Genomic DNA, 21,685 nt, shown 5'->3' with positions numbered 1-21,685 from the left:
TATGAATGTAATGCTTAAGAGTGGCCTGGACCATTCTGAAGTTATTTAATACTACCTCATCTTCCACTTGACAGAGAGAGCTTGTTACTGTTTGTATTTATATATGTAATTTTCTGTAGTAGAAAGGAATTGTCAAAATGAGGCAGGTATGAAAGATAAATGATGTTTTTTATGAAGACCATTCCACAATTTTACTCTCTTCCAAATCAAGCCAGTCAACAGAATAGCAGCCTTGTCATGGAATTAAAGTTTTAATGAAGTAAAGTTTGCCTTTTTTTTTTTTTTAAAGTATAAACAGCTGTGATCTCTAAACTTTTTTCAAGGACTAGCTATTAATATTTGCCTTAAAAATAGGTATAATTTTTTTAAATTAAAAATGTGAATGATAAAAGTTTCAAATGCAGTAAAATAAATTATATGTATGATTTTGCCTATATTTTTTTATTTTTATTTTTTTATGTTTGTGTATTTTTGAGACAATGCAAGAGACAGTGCAATCAGTGGAGGGGCAGACAGAGGGAGACACAGAATCTGAAGCAGGCTCCAGGCTCTGAGCTGTCAGTCCAGAGCCTGATGCGGGGCTCGAACCTCACAAACTGTGAGATTATGACCTGAGCCGAAGTCGTACGCTTAACCAACTGAGCCACTCAGGCGCCCCTGTTGTTTTGTATGTTTTTCTGGGGTGGGGTTTTAAACTCTTTATCAGGTCCTTAAAGTGGGTCATGATCAAAAGTAGTTAACCACTGAATAAATTCAATTGTTTATATTTATAAAATTATTCTTAGGGCTATTGTTAGAAGATTTTAGATTAAGGGAAAATAGCTGTGTTTTGGGAGTAAGAAATCAGTTCTTTTTTAAATCAGGTTTTAGTAATAAAAATTGATTGAAGACATATATATACACTTGTTAGGTGGGAGAGGGAGATTATTTCATTTTAAAGTCTTTCTTAGATAAATATTCAGTATTGATAGCTATTGTTAGCCAGTAAGGGACTGAGAAGGGCAAGGAAAACAAAGTTACTGCTGAAAGAGTATCATGTTTAGAATTTGTAGAGAACAGTCAAGAAAACTATATTTGGCTTTGGCAAATATGTTGGTCTTACCATAATAGATACAGTCTTGAAATTTCTTTCAAAGTTTTGAGCTATTTTTCTCAGTTCACTAACTTGACCAACATGCAGGTAATTTTCATTCATTCTAAAGAAAGGCTAAGCTATGTAGCCAAATAATTTATCAGTGTCCACATCTTAAGGGCAGTAAGGAATATAATAAATCTCTTCATAATAGAAATATTCGGTTCTTTTTCATGGCTTTGAAATTTGGTATATAGGAAATCAGTGTTCTTAACTTAGGACAGACTCCTACAAACCACTGGGTTTTATAAGGTTCACCTCCTTTTATAAAGGAGTCCAGTTCATTGAGAACTGAATTCACTTTTAATGAATTCTGAATTTATTGAGCTAATAAGAGAAAATTTTATCTTTAGTGAAGCTTGATAACCTAGAATAGTACTAAGAGTACTGATGTTTTTAATGAATGCTTTTCATTGGTTGGAATGTAATGTTTTTGTCTTAATAGGTGGCCCAAAACAATTTCAATGTAATTAAACTCTTTTTCTAGATCTTAGAAGAAAATCATAGTGAATATAATATATTCATTCTTTTTTTAAAAAATATTTTTTTAAGTTTAATTTTGAGAGCCAGAGAGAGCAGGTGGGGGAAGGGGGGAGAGAGAATCCCAAGCAGGCTCTGCACTGTCAGCATGGAGCCTGATGTGGGGCTTGAACTCAGGAACCATGAGCTTGTGACCTGAGCTGAAACCAGGAGTTGGATGCTTAACCGACCAAGCCATCCAGGTGCCCCATTCATTTTCAAATAAAAGGAACAATAATACAACCTGACTCTAGTTCTAGGAAGTTTGTACTGAAGGTGAACTTTTTCTGGATGAAATAGAAGTCTAAATGTTATGGTACCGGGTGCCGGGTAGCCCAGTCAGTTAAGTATCTGACTCTTGATTTCGGCTCAGGTCACGATCCCAGGGTTGTTGGGTTCTATACTAAGTGTGGAGCTTGCTTAAGATTCTCTCTCTGCCTCTGCCCTTATTCCCAACTTACACGCGCGCGCGCTCTCTCTCGAATAATTTTATTTATTTATTTATGTGAAAAATGTTATGGTAGAAATAAAAATATTAACTTTAAAATGGAAATTTTAATTTTTGAAAAATGGTATTTCATGTGGACTTGACTGTTGAAATTAGACTAAGAAAATAAGGTGCATGTTAATTTTATGCAGTATAAACAGACTGAAAACTTTACCAAATTTACTTTTTTTGGTGGGGGATATTTTAATTTAGGTTTTGCAAATTGATGATGTGACAATAAAAATAAGTGCTTTAAAGGCAATCTTTGACCAACTGATGACATTTGGGATTGAACCTTTTAAAACTAAAAAAATCAAAGCCCTTCAAAGTGAACATGCAGAAATAAACACTGATGGAGACCAAGAGGTAAAAGAAGCTGAAGAAGAGACTGCTACAGCCAAGAATGTTCTGAAACTCCTTTCTGATTTCTTAGATAGTGAGGTAAGAAATGATCATAGCCCTGTTATTATGAAATTTCTTTTTATTGTGTATATATTTATACTCTTTATTTCTTTTAGGCTGAAGCTTAAATTTGGCAATTTAAAACTTTTGCCTTTTAAATGTAATCAAGTCCCACTTCCAATACTGATAGACCTTGTTTCTCACCCTCAGATTGATTGCAAGTGCAGAGTTTAAAAAAAAAAATTTTTTTTAATGTTTATTTTTGAGAGAGAGAGAGAGAGACAGAATGCAAGCTGGGGAGGGGCAGAGAGAGAGGGAGGCACAGAATCTGAACCAGGCTCCAGGCTGTGAGCTGTCAGCACAGAACTCAACGCAGGACTCGAACTCACGAACCATGTGACATCATGACCTGAGCCAAAGTCAGATGCTTAACCGACTGAGCTACCCAGGCGCCCTTGCAGAGTTTTGAAGTATAAACAAAAATGAGTATTAGAGGGGGTTCTGGTGGTTTTTTTTCCCATCTTTTCCCCTGTCTTTGTGTTTTATGACTTAAAGTTTTTCCCCCAAGAGTCTTAAGAAATAATTTAAAGTAATTTTATGTTGGGTCAGTGGAAGGTCTGAGACAGAGTATGGGATTAGACCCTTTTCCTTAAGGTACCCTTGAACTACATTTTTATAGCATATATAAATAAACTTTTTAATATTTTTTTATTGAGGTGAAATTGATATTTCAACTGATACAACAATTTTAAAGTGGACAATGGTGTTTAGTACATCCACAAGGTAATACAACTGCCACCTCTGTCCAATTTTTAAAAACATTTTCATTATCCTAAAAGGAAACTGGATCCATTGAGCAATTGCTCCCTATTTCCCCTCCTGCCAGCTCCTGACAGTCACCAATATGCATTTTGTTTCCATGGATTTAACTATTCTAGATGTTTCATATAAATGGAATTAATTATATAGTATGTGACTTTGTGTCTACTTTCTTTCATTTAGCTTATTTTCAAGGCTCCTCCATGTTGTAGTTTGTATCGGTACTTTATTCCTTCTTATGGTAGAACAATCTGTCATTTTATGTATGTACCACAATTTGTTTAGCCACTCATCCATTGAAAGATATTTGGGCTGTTTCCACGTTTTGGGTATTGTGTATAGTGCTATTGTGAACATGCACGGATATGTATTTGTTTTCTGTTTTGGGGGTATATATCTAGGAGGGGTTTACTAGGTCATATTGGTGATTTTTTTTTTTTTTTTAATGATTTACTCCCAATCTAGTTAATTGACATTCCAACAATTCACATATTTATCTACTTATTCAGAATGTGAGAACATTTCTACTCTCCTAGTAGCAAAATTCATTTATACAATACAGCGTTATCAACTGTAGTCACCATGTTTTACATTAGGTCTTCAGAATTTTTTAATTTTAATTCTAATTTTTTTAAGAACTTACAACTGAAAGTTTGTATGCTTTTACCAATGTCTCTGTATCTCCTCCCAACCCTGCCACCAGTCCTGGCAACTACTTTTCTACTCTATTTCTATGAGTCTGACTTTTTTTTTTTTTTTTTTTTTTTTTTTTTTTTTTTTAAGATTCTACATATAAAGTGATACCATACAGTAGTTATCTTTGTCTGGCTATTTCACTTAGCACAGCATCCTGAAGGACTCTCCATGTTGCAGATGGCAGGATTTCCTTCTTTTTTACCTCCAAATATATTCTGTTGTATATGCATCTATACCACACCTTCATCCATTCACCCATTGATGGACACTTAGGTTGTTTCCATATCTTGGCTATTGTAAATAATGCTACAATGAACATGGGAGTGCAGATCTCTCTTTGAGATTCTGTTTGCACTTCCTTTGGATATATGTACCAAGAAGTGGAATTGCTCGACCATATGATAGTTCTATTTTTAATTTTTTTGAGGAAACTTCATATTGTTTTCTGTAGTGGCTGCACCAGTTTATATTCCCACCAGCAGGGCACAAAGCATCCCTTTTCTCTACATCCTCACCAGCACTTAGCTTCTTTTTGTTGATTCAAACAGTGTGAAGTGATATTGCATTGTAGTTTTGGTTTGCATTTCCCCAAAGATTAGTGATGTTAAGCACTTTTTCATCTTCCTGTTGGCTATTTCTGTGTTGTTTTTGGAAAAATGTCATTTCAGTTCCTCTGCACATTTTTTTTTAAGTTTTTATTTAAATTCCAGTTAGTTAACATACAATAATATTAGTTTTAGGTGTACAATATAGTTATTCAACACTTCCATACAACAACCAGTGCTCATCACAACAAGTGTCCTCCTTAATCCCCATCACTTATTTAACCTTTCCTCTCACCTACCTCCCCTCTGGTGACCATCAGTTTGTTCTGAATAGTTAGAGTCTGTTTCTGGCTTTACCTTTCCCTCCCCCCCGCCTTATTTGTTTTGTTTCTTATAGTCCACATATGAGTGTCTTTAACTTATTTCGCTTAGCATAATACTCTCTAGATCCATCCATGTTGTTACAAATGGCAAGATTTTATTTTTTATGGCTGAATAAAAATATATATACCCACCTCTTCTTTATCCATTCATCAGTCAATGGACACTTGGACTGTTTCCATAATTGGTATTGTTGATAATGTTGCTGTAAACATCGGGTTGCATGTATCTCTTTGAATTAGTATTTTTGTATTTCTTGGATAAATACCTAGTAGTGCAATTGCTGGATTGCAGGGTAATTCTATTTTTAACTTTTTTTTTTTTTTTTTTTTAATTTTTTTTTCAACATTTTTAATTTATTTTTGGGACAGAGAGAGACAGAGCATGAACGGGGGAGGGGCAGAGAGAGAGGGAGACACAGAATCGGAAACAGGCTCCAGGCTCCGAGCCATCAGCCCAGAGCCTGACGCGGGGCTCAAACTCACGGACCGCGAGATCGTGACCTGGCTGAAGTCGGACGCTTAACCGACTGCGCCACCCAGGCGCCCCTATTTTCTTGCATTTTGAGGTTGCCTTTTCATTTTGTTAATGGTTTCCGCTGCTTTGTAGAGCTTTCCAGTTTGATGTAGTCCAGCTTGTTTATTTTGCTTATGTTGTCTTTGCTTTTGTTGTCAAATCCAAAAAATCACCCCAAGATTTATGTCAGGGAGCTTACCTCTTATGTTTTCTTCTAGGAGTTTTATGGTTTCATGTGATAATTTCTTTAACTTTTTTAAGGACCTGCCAAACTGTTTCACAGCAGCCAAACCATTTTACATTTTTATCAACATCGTTAAATGATTTCAGTTTTTCCACATTCATATCAACACTTACTATTTTCCAGTAAAGTTTTCTTTTTTTTAACCATTTTAGTAGATTAAAAAGATACCTCAAATGGTTTTGAATTGCATTTCCCTAATGATTAATGAGTATCTTTATGTGCTTGTTACCTATTTGTATGTCTTGTTTGGAAAAATGTCTTCAAATCCTTTTCCCAGTTTTAAGCTGGGTTGTGCTTTTTGAGTTTCTTCATATATTCTGAGTAGTAGATCCTTATCAAATATATGATATGCAAATATTTTCTCCATATACATTATCTTTTCACTTTCTTAATAATGTCCTTAGATATAGAAAACATTTTTAATTTTGATAGACTAATTTATGTATTTTTTCCTTTTATTGCTTATGTGTTTTTTGATGTCATATCTAAGAATATATTGCTAAATCCAAGTCATGGAGATTTGTTTCTGTATTTCCTTCTAAGAGTTTTACTTTTTTAGCTTTTTATATTTAGGCCTTTGATGCATTTTCAAATAATATTTCCACATGGTTTTAGGTAGAAGTCCAGTTTCATTGTTTTGTTTGTGGACATGCAGTTTGTGTTAGTTGAAGAGACTCTTCTTTTCCCACTGAATTGTTTTGGCACCTTTGTGGAGAATCAGCTGACCTAGGTGTGTGAGTTTATTTCTGGACTCTCAATTATATTCCATTCCCTGTGTGTGTCCGTTGCCAGTACCAGACTGTTTTAATTGGTTTAACTTCATAATAAGTTTTGAAATTGGGAGTTGAGTTCTCCAACTTTGTTCATTATATTCAGTATTGTTTGGCTACTCCGGGTCCTTTGCAGTTCTTTATGAATTTGAGGATTAGTTTTTCCATTTCTGCAAAAAAGTCCACTAGAATTTTGATAGGGCTTGCATTGAATATGTAGATTGCACTGGATAGTAATGCTATCTTAATGTTAAAATCTTACAGTCCATAAACTTGGATGTCTTTCCATTTATTTAGGTCATCTTTAATTTCTTTCAGAAATTTAATTACTTTCAGAGTGGTTTGTAGTTTTCAAGGTATAACTCTTTAATTTTCTTGGTTAAATTTATTCTTATGTATTTGCATGCTATTGTAAATGGTATTGTTTTCTTAATTTGCTTTTTGGATGGCTCATTGATTTTGTATAGAAACTCAATTGGGTTTTTTATGTGTTTATTTGATTTGGTTTTCAACTTTGCTCCATTTACGTATTAAACTCCTGTAGTTTTTTTGTGTGTGAATTCTTTGAGATTTTCTCTGTATAGGATCATGTCATCTGTGAAGAGACATTGTTTCAGTTCTTCCCTTTCCAGTTCATATGTCTTTTATTTCTCTTCCTTCTTTCCTTTCTTTCTTTTCTTTTCTTTTCTTTTCTTTTCTTTTCTTTTCTTTTCTTTTCTTTTCTTTTCTTTTTTCTTTCTTTCTTTCTTTCTTTTCTTTTCTTTTCTTTCTTTTCTTTCTTTTCTTTTCTCTTTTCTTTCTTTCTTTTCTTTTTCTTTCTTTCCTTCCTTCCTTCCTTCCTTCCTTCCTTCCTTCCTTCCTTCCTTCCTTCCTTCCTTCTTTCCTCTTTCTTTCTTTCTTTCTTTCTTTCTTTCTTTCTTTCTTTCTTTCTTTCTTTCTTTCTTTCTTTCTTTCTTTCTTTCTTTCTTTCTTTCTTTCTTTCTTTCTTTCTTTTTCTTTCCTTTTCCCGTTTTCCTTTTTTCCTTTCTGTTGCAGGGAGTATGGCTGGAGTCACAAATGATGAGTCTGCAAACAAAGTGCAGTTAAGTGAACATCCACATACTCAAGTCGGAATGAGGCCCCTCCAGAATGAAGCTTCTTTTTATTAGGATAATTGCTAAAGACTATGTGCATAAAGTCAGCTCAGCAAGTGTGTTAATCAATCTAATGGTTTAGCTTTTCAAGGTTGAATTACGAGTTAATTGGTTTCTATAACACTAGGAAGGGTCAGGTGTGAAGGAGGATCCAGCCCTGGACTATGTTAATGGCTCTAGGCATTCATTACAAGCCTAGCTGAGGCTTTGTAAACTTGTCCTAAAGCCTTGCACCTTCTTCAGCCCTTCTCTTTTGAAGTGTTTTCCTTTGATTCTTCTCTCCTGCATCTCGCACTTCTTTCTTTGCCTGATTGTTCTAACTGGAACCTCCAGTACACTGTGGAGCAGCAGGGGTTAAAGCAAGCATCTTTTGGGGTTTCTGGGTGGCTCAGTCAGTTGAGCATCTGACTTTTGATTTCGGCTCAGGTCATGATCCCAGTGTAATGGGACTGAGCCTCATGTTGGACTCCTTGCTGAGTGTGCAGCATGCTTAAGATTCTCTCTTTCTCTCCCTCTACCTCCTTCACCTACTCCCTCTCTCTAAAAGCAAAACAAAAATGAAAACAAGCATCTTTGTTTTGTCTCTGATGTTAGGGGAACTTCTTCAGTCTTTAACTATTGAGTATGATGTGGATTCATCATAAATGATCTTTATCATTTTGAGAGTTTCTTTCTACTCTTTTTTTTTCTTTGTTTTGTTTTTATCATGAAAGCATGTTTCTACATCAGTTGAGATGCTCATGTGGGTTTTTGTTCCTTTATTGATATATATATTACATTGCTTGATTTTCTTCTGTTGAATGACCCTTGTATTCTTGGGAAAAATCCCACTTGGTTATGGTGTATAATCTTTTATTTTATTTTATTTTATTTATTTTAATTTTTTTTAATGTTTATTTATTTTTGAGACAGAGACAGAACATGAACGGGGGAGGGTCAGAGAGAGAGGGAGACACAGAATCCGAAGCAGGCTCCAGGCTCTGAGCTGTCAGCACAGAGCCCGACGCGGGGCTCGAACTCACAGACCGCGAGATCATGACCTGAGCCAAAGTCGGACGCTTAACCGACTGAGCCACCCAGGCGCCCCGGTGTATAATCTTTTTAATATGTTGTTGGTTTGGTAGCATTTTGTTGAATGTTTTTGTGTCTGTGTTCATAAGGGAAATTGGACTGTAGCTGTCTTGCATTGTCTTTGCCAGGCTTTGGTGTTAGGGTAATACTGACTTCATTTATTGAGTTGGGAATTGTTTGCTCCTCTTGTATTTATTGGAAGACTGTGAGAAGATTGGTGTTAATTCTTCTTTAACTGCTTGGTGGGGATTTACCTGTAAAGACATCTAGTGTTGGACTTTTCTCTTGGGGAGGTTTCTATGACTTATTTACTCTGGGTATTATCAGAGGGCTATTTGGATCTTGTTTTTTACTGAGTAAATTTTAGGAAATTGTCCATTTCATCTAAGTTTTTTAATATTTTGGTGGTCAGCGCATAGTATTTTCTTATAATTCTTTTTATTAGTATAAGGTCAGCTGTAACGTTCCTGCTTTTATTTCTGATTTCAGTGGTTTGCATCTTCTTTTTTTTTTGTTGTTGTTTTTTATTTTGAGAGAGTGCGCGCGTGCACGTGCTTTCGTGTGCGAGTGGGTGAGGGGCAGAGAGAGGGGGAGAAAGAGAATCCCAAACAGATTCTGTCTTCACAGAGCCTGACACCAGACTCTAACCCGTGAACCGTGAGATCATGACCTGAGCCAAAATCAAAAGTCAGACACTTAACTGACTCAGCCACCCAGGTGGTTTCTTTCTTTCTTTCTCTTTCTTTCTTTCTTTCTTTCTTTCTTTCTTTCCTTTCCTTTCCTTTCCTTTCCTTTCCTTTCCTTTCCTTTCCTTTCCTTTCCTTTCCTTTCTTTCTTTCTTTCCTTTCTTTCTTTCCTTTCTTTCTTTTTTTTAGTGTAAGCATTTACTGCTATAAATGGCCCTGTGTGTGCACTGCTTTTGTTGCACTTCGTAAGCTTTAGTTTTTTGTATTTTCATTTTAGTTCATCTCTAAGTATTTTCTAAATTCCCTTTTGATGTCTTCTTTGATCATTGGTGTGTGAAAAGAGTGTATTGTTGGCACGTTTGTGAATTTTATAGTTTCCTTCTGTTACTGCTTTCTAGGTGTATTCTGTTGTGGTTTGAGAAGAAATTTCAATGTTTTCATTCTTTTAAATTTATTTAGAGTTGTTTTGGCCTAACATGGTGTCTGTCCATGAGGATAGTCCATGTGCACTTGAGAAGAAAATACATTCCGCTATAGTAAGGTGGAGTGAATACGTGTGTGGTAGGTCTGGTTGATCTGTAGTGTTGTTTGAGCCCTCTGTTTCCCTGTTGGTCTGTCCGGATGTTCTGTCCATTACAGAAAGCTCTTTAATTATTACTGTTGAGCTATTCCTTTCTGCATTTCTGTCAGTGCTTGCTTATGTATTTAGAGGCTCTGTTATTTGTTATGTCTATACTTCTAATTCTCTTTTTTCCTCTTTTTTGATGAATTAACCTTTTTAATATCAGAATTTATTACCCTTTGTTAAAAGTTTTTGACTAAATAGATTTTGATTGCAAAATGGCAGTTGTCAGTCCTTGACAGTAATTTAAGTGTAAGTAAATTAAATTCACCAATCAAAAGGCTGATGTTGGCTTTTTAAATTTTGAGTTAATACTCAAGTGACATACTGATTTCCTGTTGGGAAATATCCAGTGCTGTGGGCTTGCTGACATTGCATTGGTAGGAAAACTATTGAACAATATTCAATAGTGTGACAATGAAGGAATTAATCTTTTTTGTTTGTTTGTTTTTTTTGTTTTTTTAAAAATAGTACTGGCACCTTAATCTTTTTCTGGATAAACTTGATTCTGTGATTTTGACTTTATTTTTGTCATCAACACTAAAAAAAATTCTGGATTTACTTCATTGTCCTCTGGTCCATAATAAGAATCTTTTAACATTTAAAAAGTCTTTTAAAGACATAAAGTTCTGTCCCATTTCAAAATTCTGACATTGAACTTCAGATGGATTACAGTTGCTATGAGGAAGGTATGTCATAGTTTAACATTTTATTTATTTATTTTTCAGGGAGAGAGAGAGAGAGCGTGAGTGAGGGAGAGGGGCAGAGAGAGAGAATCCCAAGCAGTGTCGGTGTGGTCAGTGCAGAGCCCGATGCAGGGCTTGATCTCACGAACCATGAGATCAACCTGAGCCAAAACTAAGAGTTGGATCTTTAACCAACTGAGCTACCCAGGCAACCCCGTAGTTTAACATTTTAAAAAGATGGGGAGCATGCATGCAGCCTTTGGAGTTGTAGACTTGTAGATTTGTGTTCTGGTTGCATATGTGTAAATCTTCAATAAGGTGTTTATGGTCTCTGGTCTTTTTCCTCATCTGTAAAGTGGGGATAATGATATCTATTCAGTGGATGGTTTAAATAAGTCAACAGATACTTGAGGGTTAGTAATGTGCTAGTCACTATGTTCTGGAGAGTACGGTGCTGTGTGGAACAAAGTCTCTGCCCTTTCAGGTTGTGAGCCCTAAATGAGTTAATGTGTGGAAAGCACGTGCTAGTGCCTTAGCACTTATTAATCTTATTGACCTCTAAATCTTACTTTTGAGTTTTTTTTGAAATAGTTCTTATATTTGCTCGTTCCATTTTTTTTTCTTTTTAATTCTTCCTAGTTTAGATTTGTTTTACATTCGTAGATTATAATCTAAAGATGATTTTCCTGAAACCTCATTTAAATCTTATTTCTCCATCGTTTCAAAAACCTTCAGTGGTTCCATATCCTTCCTCAGGGCGGTTGAGTTTTTTCACCTGAGTTTTAAGATCTCTGTAATGTGCTCACTGAGCAAACCTTACTGTTCATCAGTGATAATAAATAATAACTGATATTTGTTGAGGATTTACTATGTGGCTAGTACTTATGAAGAGTTTTATTTGTAGTATTTCTTTGTCCTTGTAACTGTAATTTTATTATCCTCTTTTTATATGAAAAAAGTGGAGTGCAAAGTTCATATGCACAGGATCATGCCTCTGGGAAGTGTCAAAGGCTCGACTTTCATTCAGTCTCAATAATTAGTATTTTTTGTTATCCCTCTTTTATGCCTGTACCTCCATTTGAATATCTCTATATCTTTTCCATTTCCTTGTCTTAAGAGTGTTTTGGTTACTCTTTCTAGAAATGTCTTTTTCTACCAGTACACCTTCTGTTCACATTTCCCCTCATTCCAACGCAGTGCCACTCCTACCTCGGAGCTTCTGTTTACAGGCCACCTTCCTCTGATGGCAGGGATCATTAGTGAGTGTTTTCTAGATACTACATCATGATAAGCATGTAATACATAACGTTTTGACTTTTGGTTTCACAGTGTTTAAAAGACCTTTTGGTTCTTCTAAAGAATTTTAAGGGAATTGAAGTTTTCTTAGCTAGACTAATAATTTGTCGCATAGCCTTGACCTAAAAGGAAGATACAAAATCTTTTTCTGTGTCTTTAACAAATACATAGTATGAGTGATTTTTTGATAATTCATAGAAAAATATTGTAGGACAGGCTACATTATGTAAGGCTTAAAAAGATACAAATAAAAATATTTCTTTTAATAAAAGTCATTTTTATTAGGTGTCTGAACTCAGAACAGGAGCTGCAGAAGGATTAGCCAAGCTGATGTTCTCAGGGCTTTTGGTCAGCAGCAGGATTCTTTCTCGCCTTATCTTGTTATGGTACAATCCTGTGACTGAAGAGGATATTCGACTTCGACATTGCCTGGGCGTGTTCTTCCCCATGTTTGCTTATGCGAGCAGGTATTTAGTTAAACGGATAAATCAGAATCTGACTTGAAGTTAAATTCAGGCTCCCCATGAGTCATATCTGTAATATAATTTTGTTTTTCTTCAGTGGTTAGTGATGAAAATGAGGATAACTTACTTAGATTTTATTTACCTCAATTATTTGTTTCCTAGATGAAAATATACTGTATCTTAATGGGGTGAATTTTATACGTTTTTTTTTTTTGAGGACCACATGCCTTTTCTTTGCCAACATACTTCCGAATTATTTTTCAATAGGACTAATCAGGAATGTTTTGAAGAAGCCTTTCTTCCAACTTTGCAAACACTGGCCAGTGCCCCTGCATCTTCTCCCTTAGCTGAAATAGATATCACTAATGTTGCTGAGTTACTTGTAGATTTGACAAGACCAAGTGGATTAAATCCTCAGGCCAAAAATTCACAAGATTATCAGGTGGGTGAAAGTTGGCCTATGGATGGTAAGGATGATAACTATCATGTAGGTCACTGTTGTTTTGGTAAAATAATCTTTTCTTTTATGTTCTTTGAAATAGAAGCCACATTTTGATCTTGAGATTTCTTTTTTCTATTTTTTTTTTTTGGATTTATTTATTTTTTAGAGGCAGAGAATGAGCAGGGGAGGGGCAAAGAAGGAAACACAGAATCTGAAGCAGGCTCCAGGCTCTGAGCTCTCAGCACAGAACCTGATGTGGGGCTTGAACCAACGAACCATGAGATGACTCGAGCCGAAGGCAGATGCTTAACCAGCTGAGCCGCCCAGGTGCCTCTAGAGATTTCTGGTCTATATGGTGGCACATAACACAAAGGAAGAAAAAGACCTTTTGCTGGGGTGCCCTGGTGGTTCAGTGGGTTAATAAGCGTCCAACTCTTGGTTTCAGCTCAGGTCATGATCTCCTGTTTCATGAGTTTGAGGAGCCTGCTTGGGATTCTCTCCCTCTCTTTTCGCCCTCCCCCATTCATTCTCTCTGTCTCTCTCAAAATGAATAAATAAACTTATAAAAAAAACTGAAGAAAAAAAGACCTTTCGGGAATAGTTGTAATCCTATAAAGATAGAAGTAATAAGTGCTAATATTTTGCTCCTGAAAAGAATTTGCCAAAATTTCATCTCTCTCACTACCCCCTCCTGACTACTATAGTGCTGGCTTTAAACATTCTGAAAATGTCCTGTTTATCTAGGACTCAGATCGAGTCTTCAAACATTATCTTATCTGTTTCTGAGACAAGGAAGAATTCAAAGAATGAAGGTCACCTCAAGCTTATTTAAATTTTTATTTTCATTTTCATTTTTTTTTTTTTTTTTAGAGTATGAATGGGGGAGAGGGGCAGAAGGAGAGAGAATCCCAAGCCTGATGTGGGCCATCATGACCCTGGAATCATGACCCTAGCTGAAATCAAGAGTCAGATGCTCAACTGAGCCACGCAGGCTCCCTTATTTTTGTTTTTAATTCAGAGAAGATAATTGAACTGCAAACTGTCCCATAGTTTAAACTTAGGCTGGGTTTTTAATCCTTTAATACTATTTTTAAAATTTTTGTTTTATTTATTTTGAGACAGAGTGTGAGCAGAGGAGGGGGAGAGAGAAAGAGAGAGAATCCCAAGCAGGCTCGATGCCATCAGTGCAGAGCCCGATGTGGGGCTCCATCTCACAAACTGTGAGATCATGACCTGAGCTGAAACCAAGAGTCAGATGCTTAACTGAACCACCCAGGTGTCCCACTCCTTGAATAAGTCATTTAATCAAACTTGTCATCATGTTGAAAATTAATGTGTTATTAATGATTTCAGATGCCAACTAATTAAGTTGAAAGTATTGCTTTTTTATTTTAATTGATATTTAGTGTTTGCATACCGCTTTCAAGTCATTATGTTACAAGTGATTGGAAAGAAGATTACAATGAATGTTAAGGCAAAATATAATCAGGGTGGTGATAGAGCTCTAAGTCCTTTACGACTTTAGAAGGCAGGGTTCATGTTTTAGGAGTGATGAGTACAGCATTACTAGTAAAATTCAGTGAAGTCTTGTTGGGATTTGGGGAGTGGTTTGGGTAGAGGGAAAAAGACTTTCGGTAGAAGTGATTAAATGAAGCTGGTTGTGCAAGTCCTACAGGAGAACTATGGAAGAATCATTCTGCCTAAGGACCAGAATGGCCCTGTTGAAGGCAGAACATTAAGGTAGGGAATTTGGAGTTGGCTGTATTTGCCATAACAACGCAGGGTATATTATTAAAAGGCTTAATGGGATGAAAGTTACCTAATAGAAAGATGAAGTTGGTCAGTATTGTTACATAAGGTGAATTGGTGAGAAGAATAGAGTATTATCAAAGAGAGTAGTTGGAAATCTATATAATTAAGAGATAAAAGCTTACAGAAAAATAATAGTAGTAATAGAAAGTAGAAAGAATAGAAGCTGAGATGGAGGAAGATTATGGGTCTAAAAGCCATGAAGAAAGAGCTTGGAGAGGCAAGGAAGATGGAGTCCCAGATAACCCAGTATGGGTTACAGAAGACCTCGAAGAAGGTGTTGACATCTTTCAATGTGAAAGTGAGGGAAGTAGGTTGGGGGAGAGAAAGAAGTTGAACTGTCATGAAGTCTTAAAGTCCCAACTCATCCCATAGGTAGTTCTAGAACTGGGATAGTCCTTTGAGTTGTCCAGAATTGAGACAAGGCTGAGCTGTTGTACCCGTACATCTTCCAGCCACTGAATGTGAACTAAGAATGTGGCAGGGCCCCACTGTCTTCAGCCTGGATCAGTTCTGCACGTGGGAACTTTTAGCCTCCAGAACTCATAGTAGCTGGAGGATGAATGCTTTAGTTGTGAAGGGGGCAGATCTCGATCCTGTACCACAGCATCTTCTAGAAAAAGGGGCGAGGGGCAGTTCAGTTTGCAAGGAATATGTTAAATTTGGGTTTAGAAATTTTGCATTTGGGATTATGGCAAGATAATTAGTTGGAAATGCTTGTTAGATGTGTAGGGAACTATATTGTAATGATACCATTTTGCATTGACAAAGCTTTTTCTCTTGATCTTCTAGGCCTTAACAGTTCATGACAATTTGGCTATAAAAATTTGCAATGAGATCTTAACATGTCCGTGTTCACCAGAAATTCGGGTCTATACGAAAGCCTTGAGTTCTTTAGAACTCAGTAGCAATCTTGCTCAAGATCTTTTGTTTCTGTTGAATGAGATGCTGGAGGTAAAGTAGTTTCTAATTACTCTTAACGTGCATAAATTTTTTTTATCAAAGTAGACTTTATGTGCTTGTATTAAATTATACATACGTTGGCAAACTGTGTCTGCTCATTTGAAGTAAATGTTTCCTTCATAAATTTAATAGAATTAAAAAAAATTTTTTTAATGGTTATTTATTTTTGAGAGAGAGAAGGAGAGGGAGGGAGTATGAGCTGGGGGAGGGGCAGAGAGAGAGTGGGAGACACAGAATCTGAAGCAGGCCCCAGGCTCCAAGCTGTCTGCAAGGAGCGTGACATGGGACTTGAACCCATGAACTGTGAGATCATGACCTGAGCCAAAGTCGGACGCTTAACTGACTGAGCCACCCAGGCGTCCGTAACATGTTTTTAAACTACTGAATAACAGTATGTAGCTTTTTGAGAGATTAGGAAATGCTGTATTAAAAAAAGTGTTAATAATGTTTTCTATTATAGGAAGTAAAAGATAGGACATGTGTGAGAGCTCTGGAGAAAATCAAGATTCAGTTAGAAAAAGGAAATAAAGAGTATGGTGACCAAGTGGTAGCAGCACAGGATGCCAACATGAATATGACTGGTTTTCAAATTGAAGATGGTAATAACATACTAACCTGTGTATTTATATTCTCTCCTTTTCATCTTTACTGAAGCACATTTTTTCTCCTCTAGCATGTGGTTCGATTTCAGAAACGAAAGAAAAAATTTTCTAATTCCCCTGGAAAACAAATTACTGATAAGTGTTTATTCTACTTCGTTTTTTTAGTGTGTACGTTTTTCACCACATGACTGCGTACTATCTTAGGGGTTTTGTTTGCTTACTTTACAGTATTCACATTCTTTTTGAAACTGGTTTATGACACTTTTCATTTTCAGTAGCTATTAATTGTACTGGTTGTCATTTCTGTTTTATGAAAAATTGATTTGGAAAGACCATTTAAAGTAATTAATTAAGCTTTTTAAGATTTACATTGTTGTATTATTTCCTTTACTAGAAAATCGTAAAGAAGCATATAGAACCCCTCTCAGGGATGTAAAAGCAACTGGAGCATCAAAATCCACTCAGCAGAAGACTAACAGAGGTAGTGTATGGATTGAGTATAATAAAACTTTGCAATTTTGTTTTCCAATGAAATACTCATTTTGCAAGTTTCCTTACTGATAAAGATTTTTAAGTGTCTCAGATATCCTTAACTTTATTTTGAGTTCTCTCAGTGGATATTAGGTTTTGCTCCATGTCTGAAAGATTATATCAGTGTTGCTCCAAGTGCTTTTGACTGAAAGAGATAGGATGCAGTGTATCATATTGTAAAGGACTATTTGGGTTAAATTAAAATTTTTTTTTATCAAATGATCATTGATGATTTTATGTTAGCAGTTGTTTGTATTCTATCCTTATATGTTAAGTAGTTTTGTCCTTTTTTCCCTATAGGGCTTCTGTTTTCCTTTTTCCCATTTTATTTCATAATTTCTCAACATAATTTACTTCCCAAGGAATATCCAACAATAGGGGCTTTGTACAAATGGAATAAAGTAAATGTTGACTATCAAGGGATCACTTGGAAAAAATCTGAAATTCAAGATCTTTTTATTATTTTATTATTATTACAAAAGCAGTTCATGCTTATTACAGAAGAATCAGAAAATACATGCAGCAAACTAATAAAAAGAACACTAATAATCCCACCCATGAACCAACCATTATTTGAATTCTTAAAAAAAAAAAACAAAACAATTTTGAGACCCTTTCCTATGCAGATTTAATTTTTTTTCTAAATGGAATCTGGCCATAATATTTTTGTAGCCAATCAGTTATTTAAATGCTTATTGTTGGGTGTTGTTCCAAAGTAGTCCCATATTGTTGGATGTTTTCTCGGGGCTAGCTGTATTTATAAGCAAATATGTAAGGTTTTGGAGAAAAACATGAATAAATAGGGTGTATAAATTTCAACCAAATACTCATACTGAGTGATCAGATTCTTATCATAATTGAGGAGCATCACAGGCTAATAAGCTTTGTCTTCTTAACCTTACAAATTTCTAGCAAGTGGAATTTTTGCAATCTTCAGCATATTGTTAAAAGGTCTAGTTTTTACACTGAAAAATGTTTTAGAACACGTATTTGAATTGGCCATGTATACGTCTGAATATTTTACAAGCCACTAAATTCTCTTTCTTTCGGACCTGTTATGGGCTTAAGCCTTTCTGGGCTTACCCTACTTTTCTAATCTTAATATTCATGTTTCTCCATATGTCTTAGGCTATAGCTGTAATAGAAGTACTTCTGTTTATATAGCTTATTTTTCACATTCTTCTTTCTCTCAAATATATTTCAAATTTGCCTCCTTATAATTTGATTTCCATATTTTCCCTTGCCTATTATCCAAGCTTACCAAAAAAATGAATAAATGGCTGGAATCTAGGAGGAAATGTGTTGTAGAGGGAAAAGAAAGGATTTGAGTAGCCCAGAAATGGTAATGAATTTTAATAATGAATTATATACTTTCTTTAAGGACAGAGAAAAGTGACAGCTTCAGCTAGGATGAACAGGAGACACCATACTGCTCAGGTTGACTCTGAAAGGTATGCCACGCACATCTAGAAAATGTAGAGGCCTATCTTTTTTTTTGGTCTAGAAAAAGAAAAAAAATGTAGTTTCCATCCACTGTGAAAAGCTCAGCGTGTAACACAATACTCAGTGGAAACTGTAAATAGCGAGGTCTTGGAGATATATATCTCAAATCTCAAATTCCATTATCAAGGGCATTTGACCTCCCATGGCTGTGTGCTTTTCCTACTGGGATGGCTCCTAGTCCTAGGTGGTCATCTTTAATACATCCTTTCAATTTATATTTCCATGTATACTTCTGATTATGTGATTGGATGTATGACTCCTCTGATACTGAATTAGCAAACTCTTAGGATTTAGATTTGGGTTCTTGACATAGCAGAATTATTCTATCATTGTAAATTGCATATATTTGTGGTATAGTGTTTACTTTTAGATTCTGCAAATTAAGCCACTGTTGGAAGCTGAAAGTTCTCTTGAATTCATCTATTCATTGGTAAAACTGTAATGTGTACACTGTTAGTATAGAACTTTAGGTTAAATTTTGACTAAATTTAAAATGTTTTCAGGAAACTTGCTATTTCCAGAGTGTTTTAAGAATTTATTGCCTGAATTAAGAGAACTTAAATTTTTTTTTCACTTTGTGTTGTCCTCCAGAATTCTTTTGGGCAGTTGTTCCTGTTTAATCACACGCTTCATTACAAAATTTGGTTTTTTCTTTATAACACAAGGTTCTATATAGATATAAAAAGCAATTACCTAGGTTTCCCATGATTTACTTGGCAGGATAGCCAGTTAGTCTTTTTGGCTTTAGTTTTAAACCTAGTGAAATCAGGATATCAATTACACACTGATAAAATGACAGAAGCAAAGAGCTTTATTGATAAATAAACTTGAGGGTTTAAAGCTTGTATTTAAATTGGTGTATTTTCAACATCTATTTAGTGACCCTGAAGTTCCAGAGCCAGAATCAGAAATGAAGAGGAGATTACCAAGACGAGCCAAAACAGCAGCACTAGAAAAAAGTAAAGTTAACCTTGCACAGTTTCTCAATGAAGATACAAGTTAGAAGAGATGATGGAGGTGAAGTCCTTTTGACCATGTCCTTTAAAATTATGTTCAGTTCTCTGCTCTAATACAGTTACTCTTGTATCAAAATTAGAAAATGCCTCATGTAGCAATTTGTGCTGTGCGATTCATTACTTTGCCTGTACTGAAGCATCAGGACAGCGCCTGTCAGTGTGCTCCACCGACACCTGCATCAGTCACGTGGATTTAATCAGGATCTAAGGTGGGCCTAGGAACCTGCTGCTTCAGTAGGTTTCCAGGGGATGCTTATGAACTCTCATGTTTAGTATGGCATTATGGACAGCTTTTCAGTGTAACTAGCTAGTAGCTTGCATTTAGGAAGCTTTGATTTAGGTGTGGCCCATGCAACATCAATGAAAACACTTCAGAACACATTAAAAAGGGACATCTCAAGGGCAAATGAAGTACCACAAACTGGCTAGAAAGGAGCTTACCTTAAGGGAGAAACAGTACAATGAACTTAAAGTACCCAGCATCTAAGTCAAAGTTATTTTGATAATTTTGTTTTGTGATTCTTACACTAAAAATATTTTGGTAATGCTACCTGAATGGGTAATTTCTCTTCTTAAAATATTTGTATCTGAGAGCCCTCGTTTGCTTATGGTTGTGATGGTGTTTCTTGGGTTAGGGAGATGTTCACATATATGTATATGTATATATAAGTAATCCCTATACCCAGTGTGGGGCTTGAACTTGACCCCAAAATCAAGAGTCACCGGCTCTACCAACTGAGCCAACTGGGTGCCCCACCCCCCCCTTACACATATTAATGCTGGAGTTGCTTTCTGTGTTTTTGGCATAACAAAATAATATTGTGGATAATAAAAGAGAATGCTAGTGAGAAAAGTGTGACAGGAAATCCTTTACATACTAGTTTATGAGCACTTGTTCTGTCACTGTCCATTTCACTTTTCTTCTCAAACTGGCACTTGCCTGACCTGGGGAACTTCTAGCGTGTGAACTGAGCCCTGCTTCCTGCTGCAACACCCAGCAAAATGCACGTTCTTCTCTCTCTGGTACTTACCTTTTCTCTTTATTATCCAGAACAGAAATGTCCTAACAAACATTGGATCTGTACTAATAATGATTGTGCTTTTTAAGGTTTATTCACTAGAGGCCGTTTTTTTTTAAGGTGATGTTGTAAGAGCTAAATTAAGATCGTTGTGCTTTTTAGAACCAAATTGCTATATTACATACATATATATGTGCTTTATAAAACTCAGAAATATAAAAGGAGTCTGAAAGTTATAAAGTAAGAATGCTTATTAAGCAAAAGGAAAAGGCAGATATGGTGGTGATATAAAACAATAAAAAATGATTGTTTTTCATTCTGTTGGCTCTGTGTCTTTCTGTGCTTCAAATTCCTTATGTAAGTCTTCTTTTGTTAAATCCCTGTCACTTTAAAAATAATTTTTGTGGGTGGGGTAAAGGGAGAAATAAGGACATAAAGTGTACACAGAATGTGCTAGAAGGAAAAGTCTTTAGAAACACCATAAACTAAATCCCATTTACCCTACAGCCAGGCTATCCAAAGGGAAGGAGCCATGTTCTTACATACTTACACGGACCACCATACCAAAGCTTTTTTCCTCTGGCATGGGGAAAAATAAATGTAAGCACCAAACCTTTAGGATTCTTACTATTCAAGTTTTAGACACAATCACATAAGCCACTGCTGAAGCTATGCTTTTGCACAATTATAGTTAAAGGTAAGGAATATTATCCTGATTTTAAAAGACATTTTACACTTAAATGGCTAAAATACAGTAAAATCAATAGATGTAAATCCATTTACCATTTTTCATTCAAAACTGGTAACTTACACCAAATAGTATTCTTGTCTGTAAGAGGCACAGCTTTGCTAACGAGTAAACATGCAATTGTGCCATTCATCTTACAGCCCACAGATTTTATAGGTTTAAAAGTACAAGAGAAAGAACTGATCAGCTCAAATTCTCCTATGAATGGAAACATGCTACTTGATGATAAACTATGATCAACTTTTCTATACATATATAACTCTGAAGGAGATAATATACTTCTAAGAGATACCTTTGCCTTTTACCAGTTTGCTTCGAGGTAGTTGGTATCCACCTATTATATCCTGGGTCAGGTCATCATCACAACTCTTTACAATACTAGCCTTCTAAATCACATAATGCGTTATATATTAAAACTTTGTGCACAGAAATAAAACCGGGAACAATTATGTATTTAAACTTAGGGCATAAAAAATTCACAAAATACCATTAAAAAGAGAAACATCAAAATCCATCTGTACTGCAAAATTCCACAATGGTCCGGTGTAAAACATAAAAAAACATACAAAGAATATAATCAAAA

At 35.6% G+C, this 21,685-nt stretch overlaps 1 protein-coding gene across 3 annotated transcripts in view; it reads left to right on the top strand.

Moving 5' to 3' along the window:
- NCAPG (non-SMC condensin I complex subunit G) overlaps positions 1–20,673 on the top strand; it is a 47,612-nt gene extending 26,939 nt beyond the window's left edge. For 2 of the 3 annotated variants that reach the window (XM_058723005.1, XM_058723004.1), the window contains 8 exons: positions 2,352–2,579; positions 12,291–12,472; positions 12,737–12,911; positions 15,513–15,674; positions 16,144–16,282; positions 16,680–16,766; positions 18,198–18,267; positions 19,199–20,673. In XM_058723005.1, coding sequence (XP_058578988.1) covers positions 2,352–2,579; positions 12,291–12,472; positions 12,737–12,911; positions 15,513–15,674; positions 16,144–16,282; positions 16,680–16,766; positions 18,198–18,267; positions 19,199–19,322 — 1,167 coding nt within the window. In that variant the 3' untranslated portion in view covers positions 19,323–20,673. The remainder of the gene's footprint in view (positions 1–2,351; positions 2,580–12,290; positions 12,473–12,736; positions 12,912–15,512; positions 15,675–16,143; positions 16,283–16,679; positions 16,767–18,197; positions 18,268–19,198) is intronic. The other variant, XM_058723006.1, reaches the window with a different exon arrangement.
- The last annotated feature ends 1,012 nt before the right edge of the window (positions 20,674–21,685 follow it).

The sequence above is a fragment of the Neofelis nebulosa genome, chromosome 3 (assembly GCF_028018385.1).
Source record: "Neofelis nebulosa isolate mNeoNeb1 chromosome 3, mNeoNeb1.pri, whole genome shotgun sequence".
NCBI classification, from domain to species: Eukaryota; Metazoa; Chordata; class Mammalia; order Carnivora; family Felidae; genus Neofelis; species Neofelis nebulosa.
The sequence above is the reverse complement of the archived record's forward strand: the minus strand, read 5'-3'. Positions and strand labels throughout refer to the sequence as shown.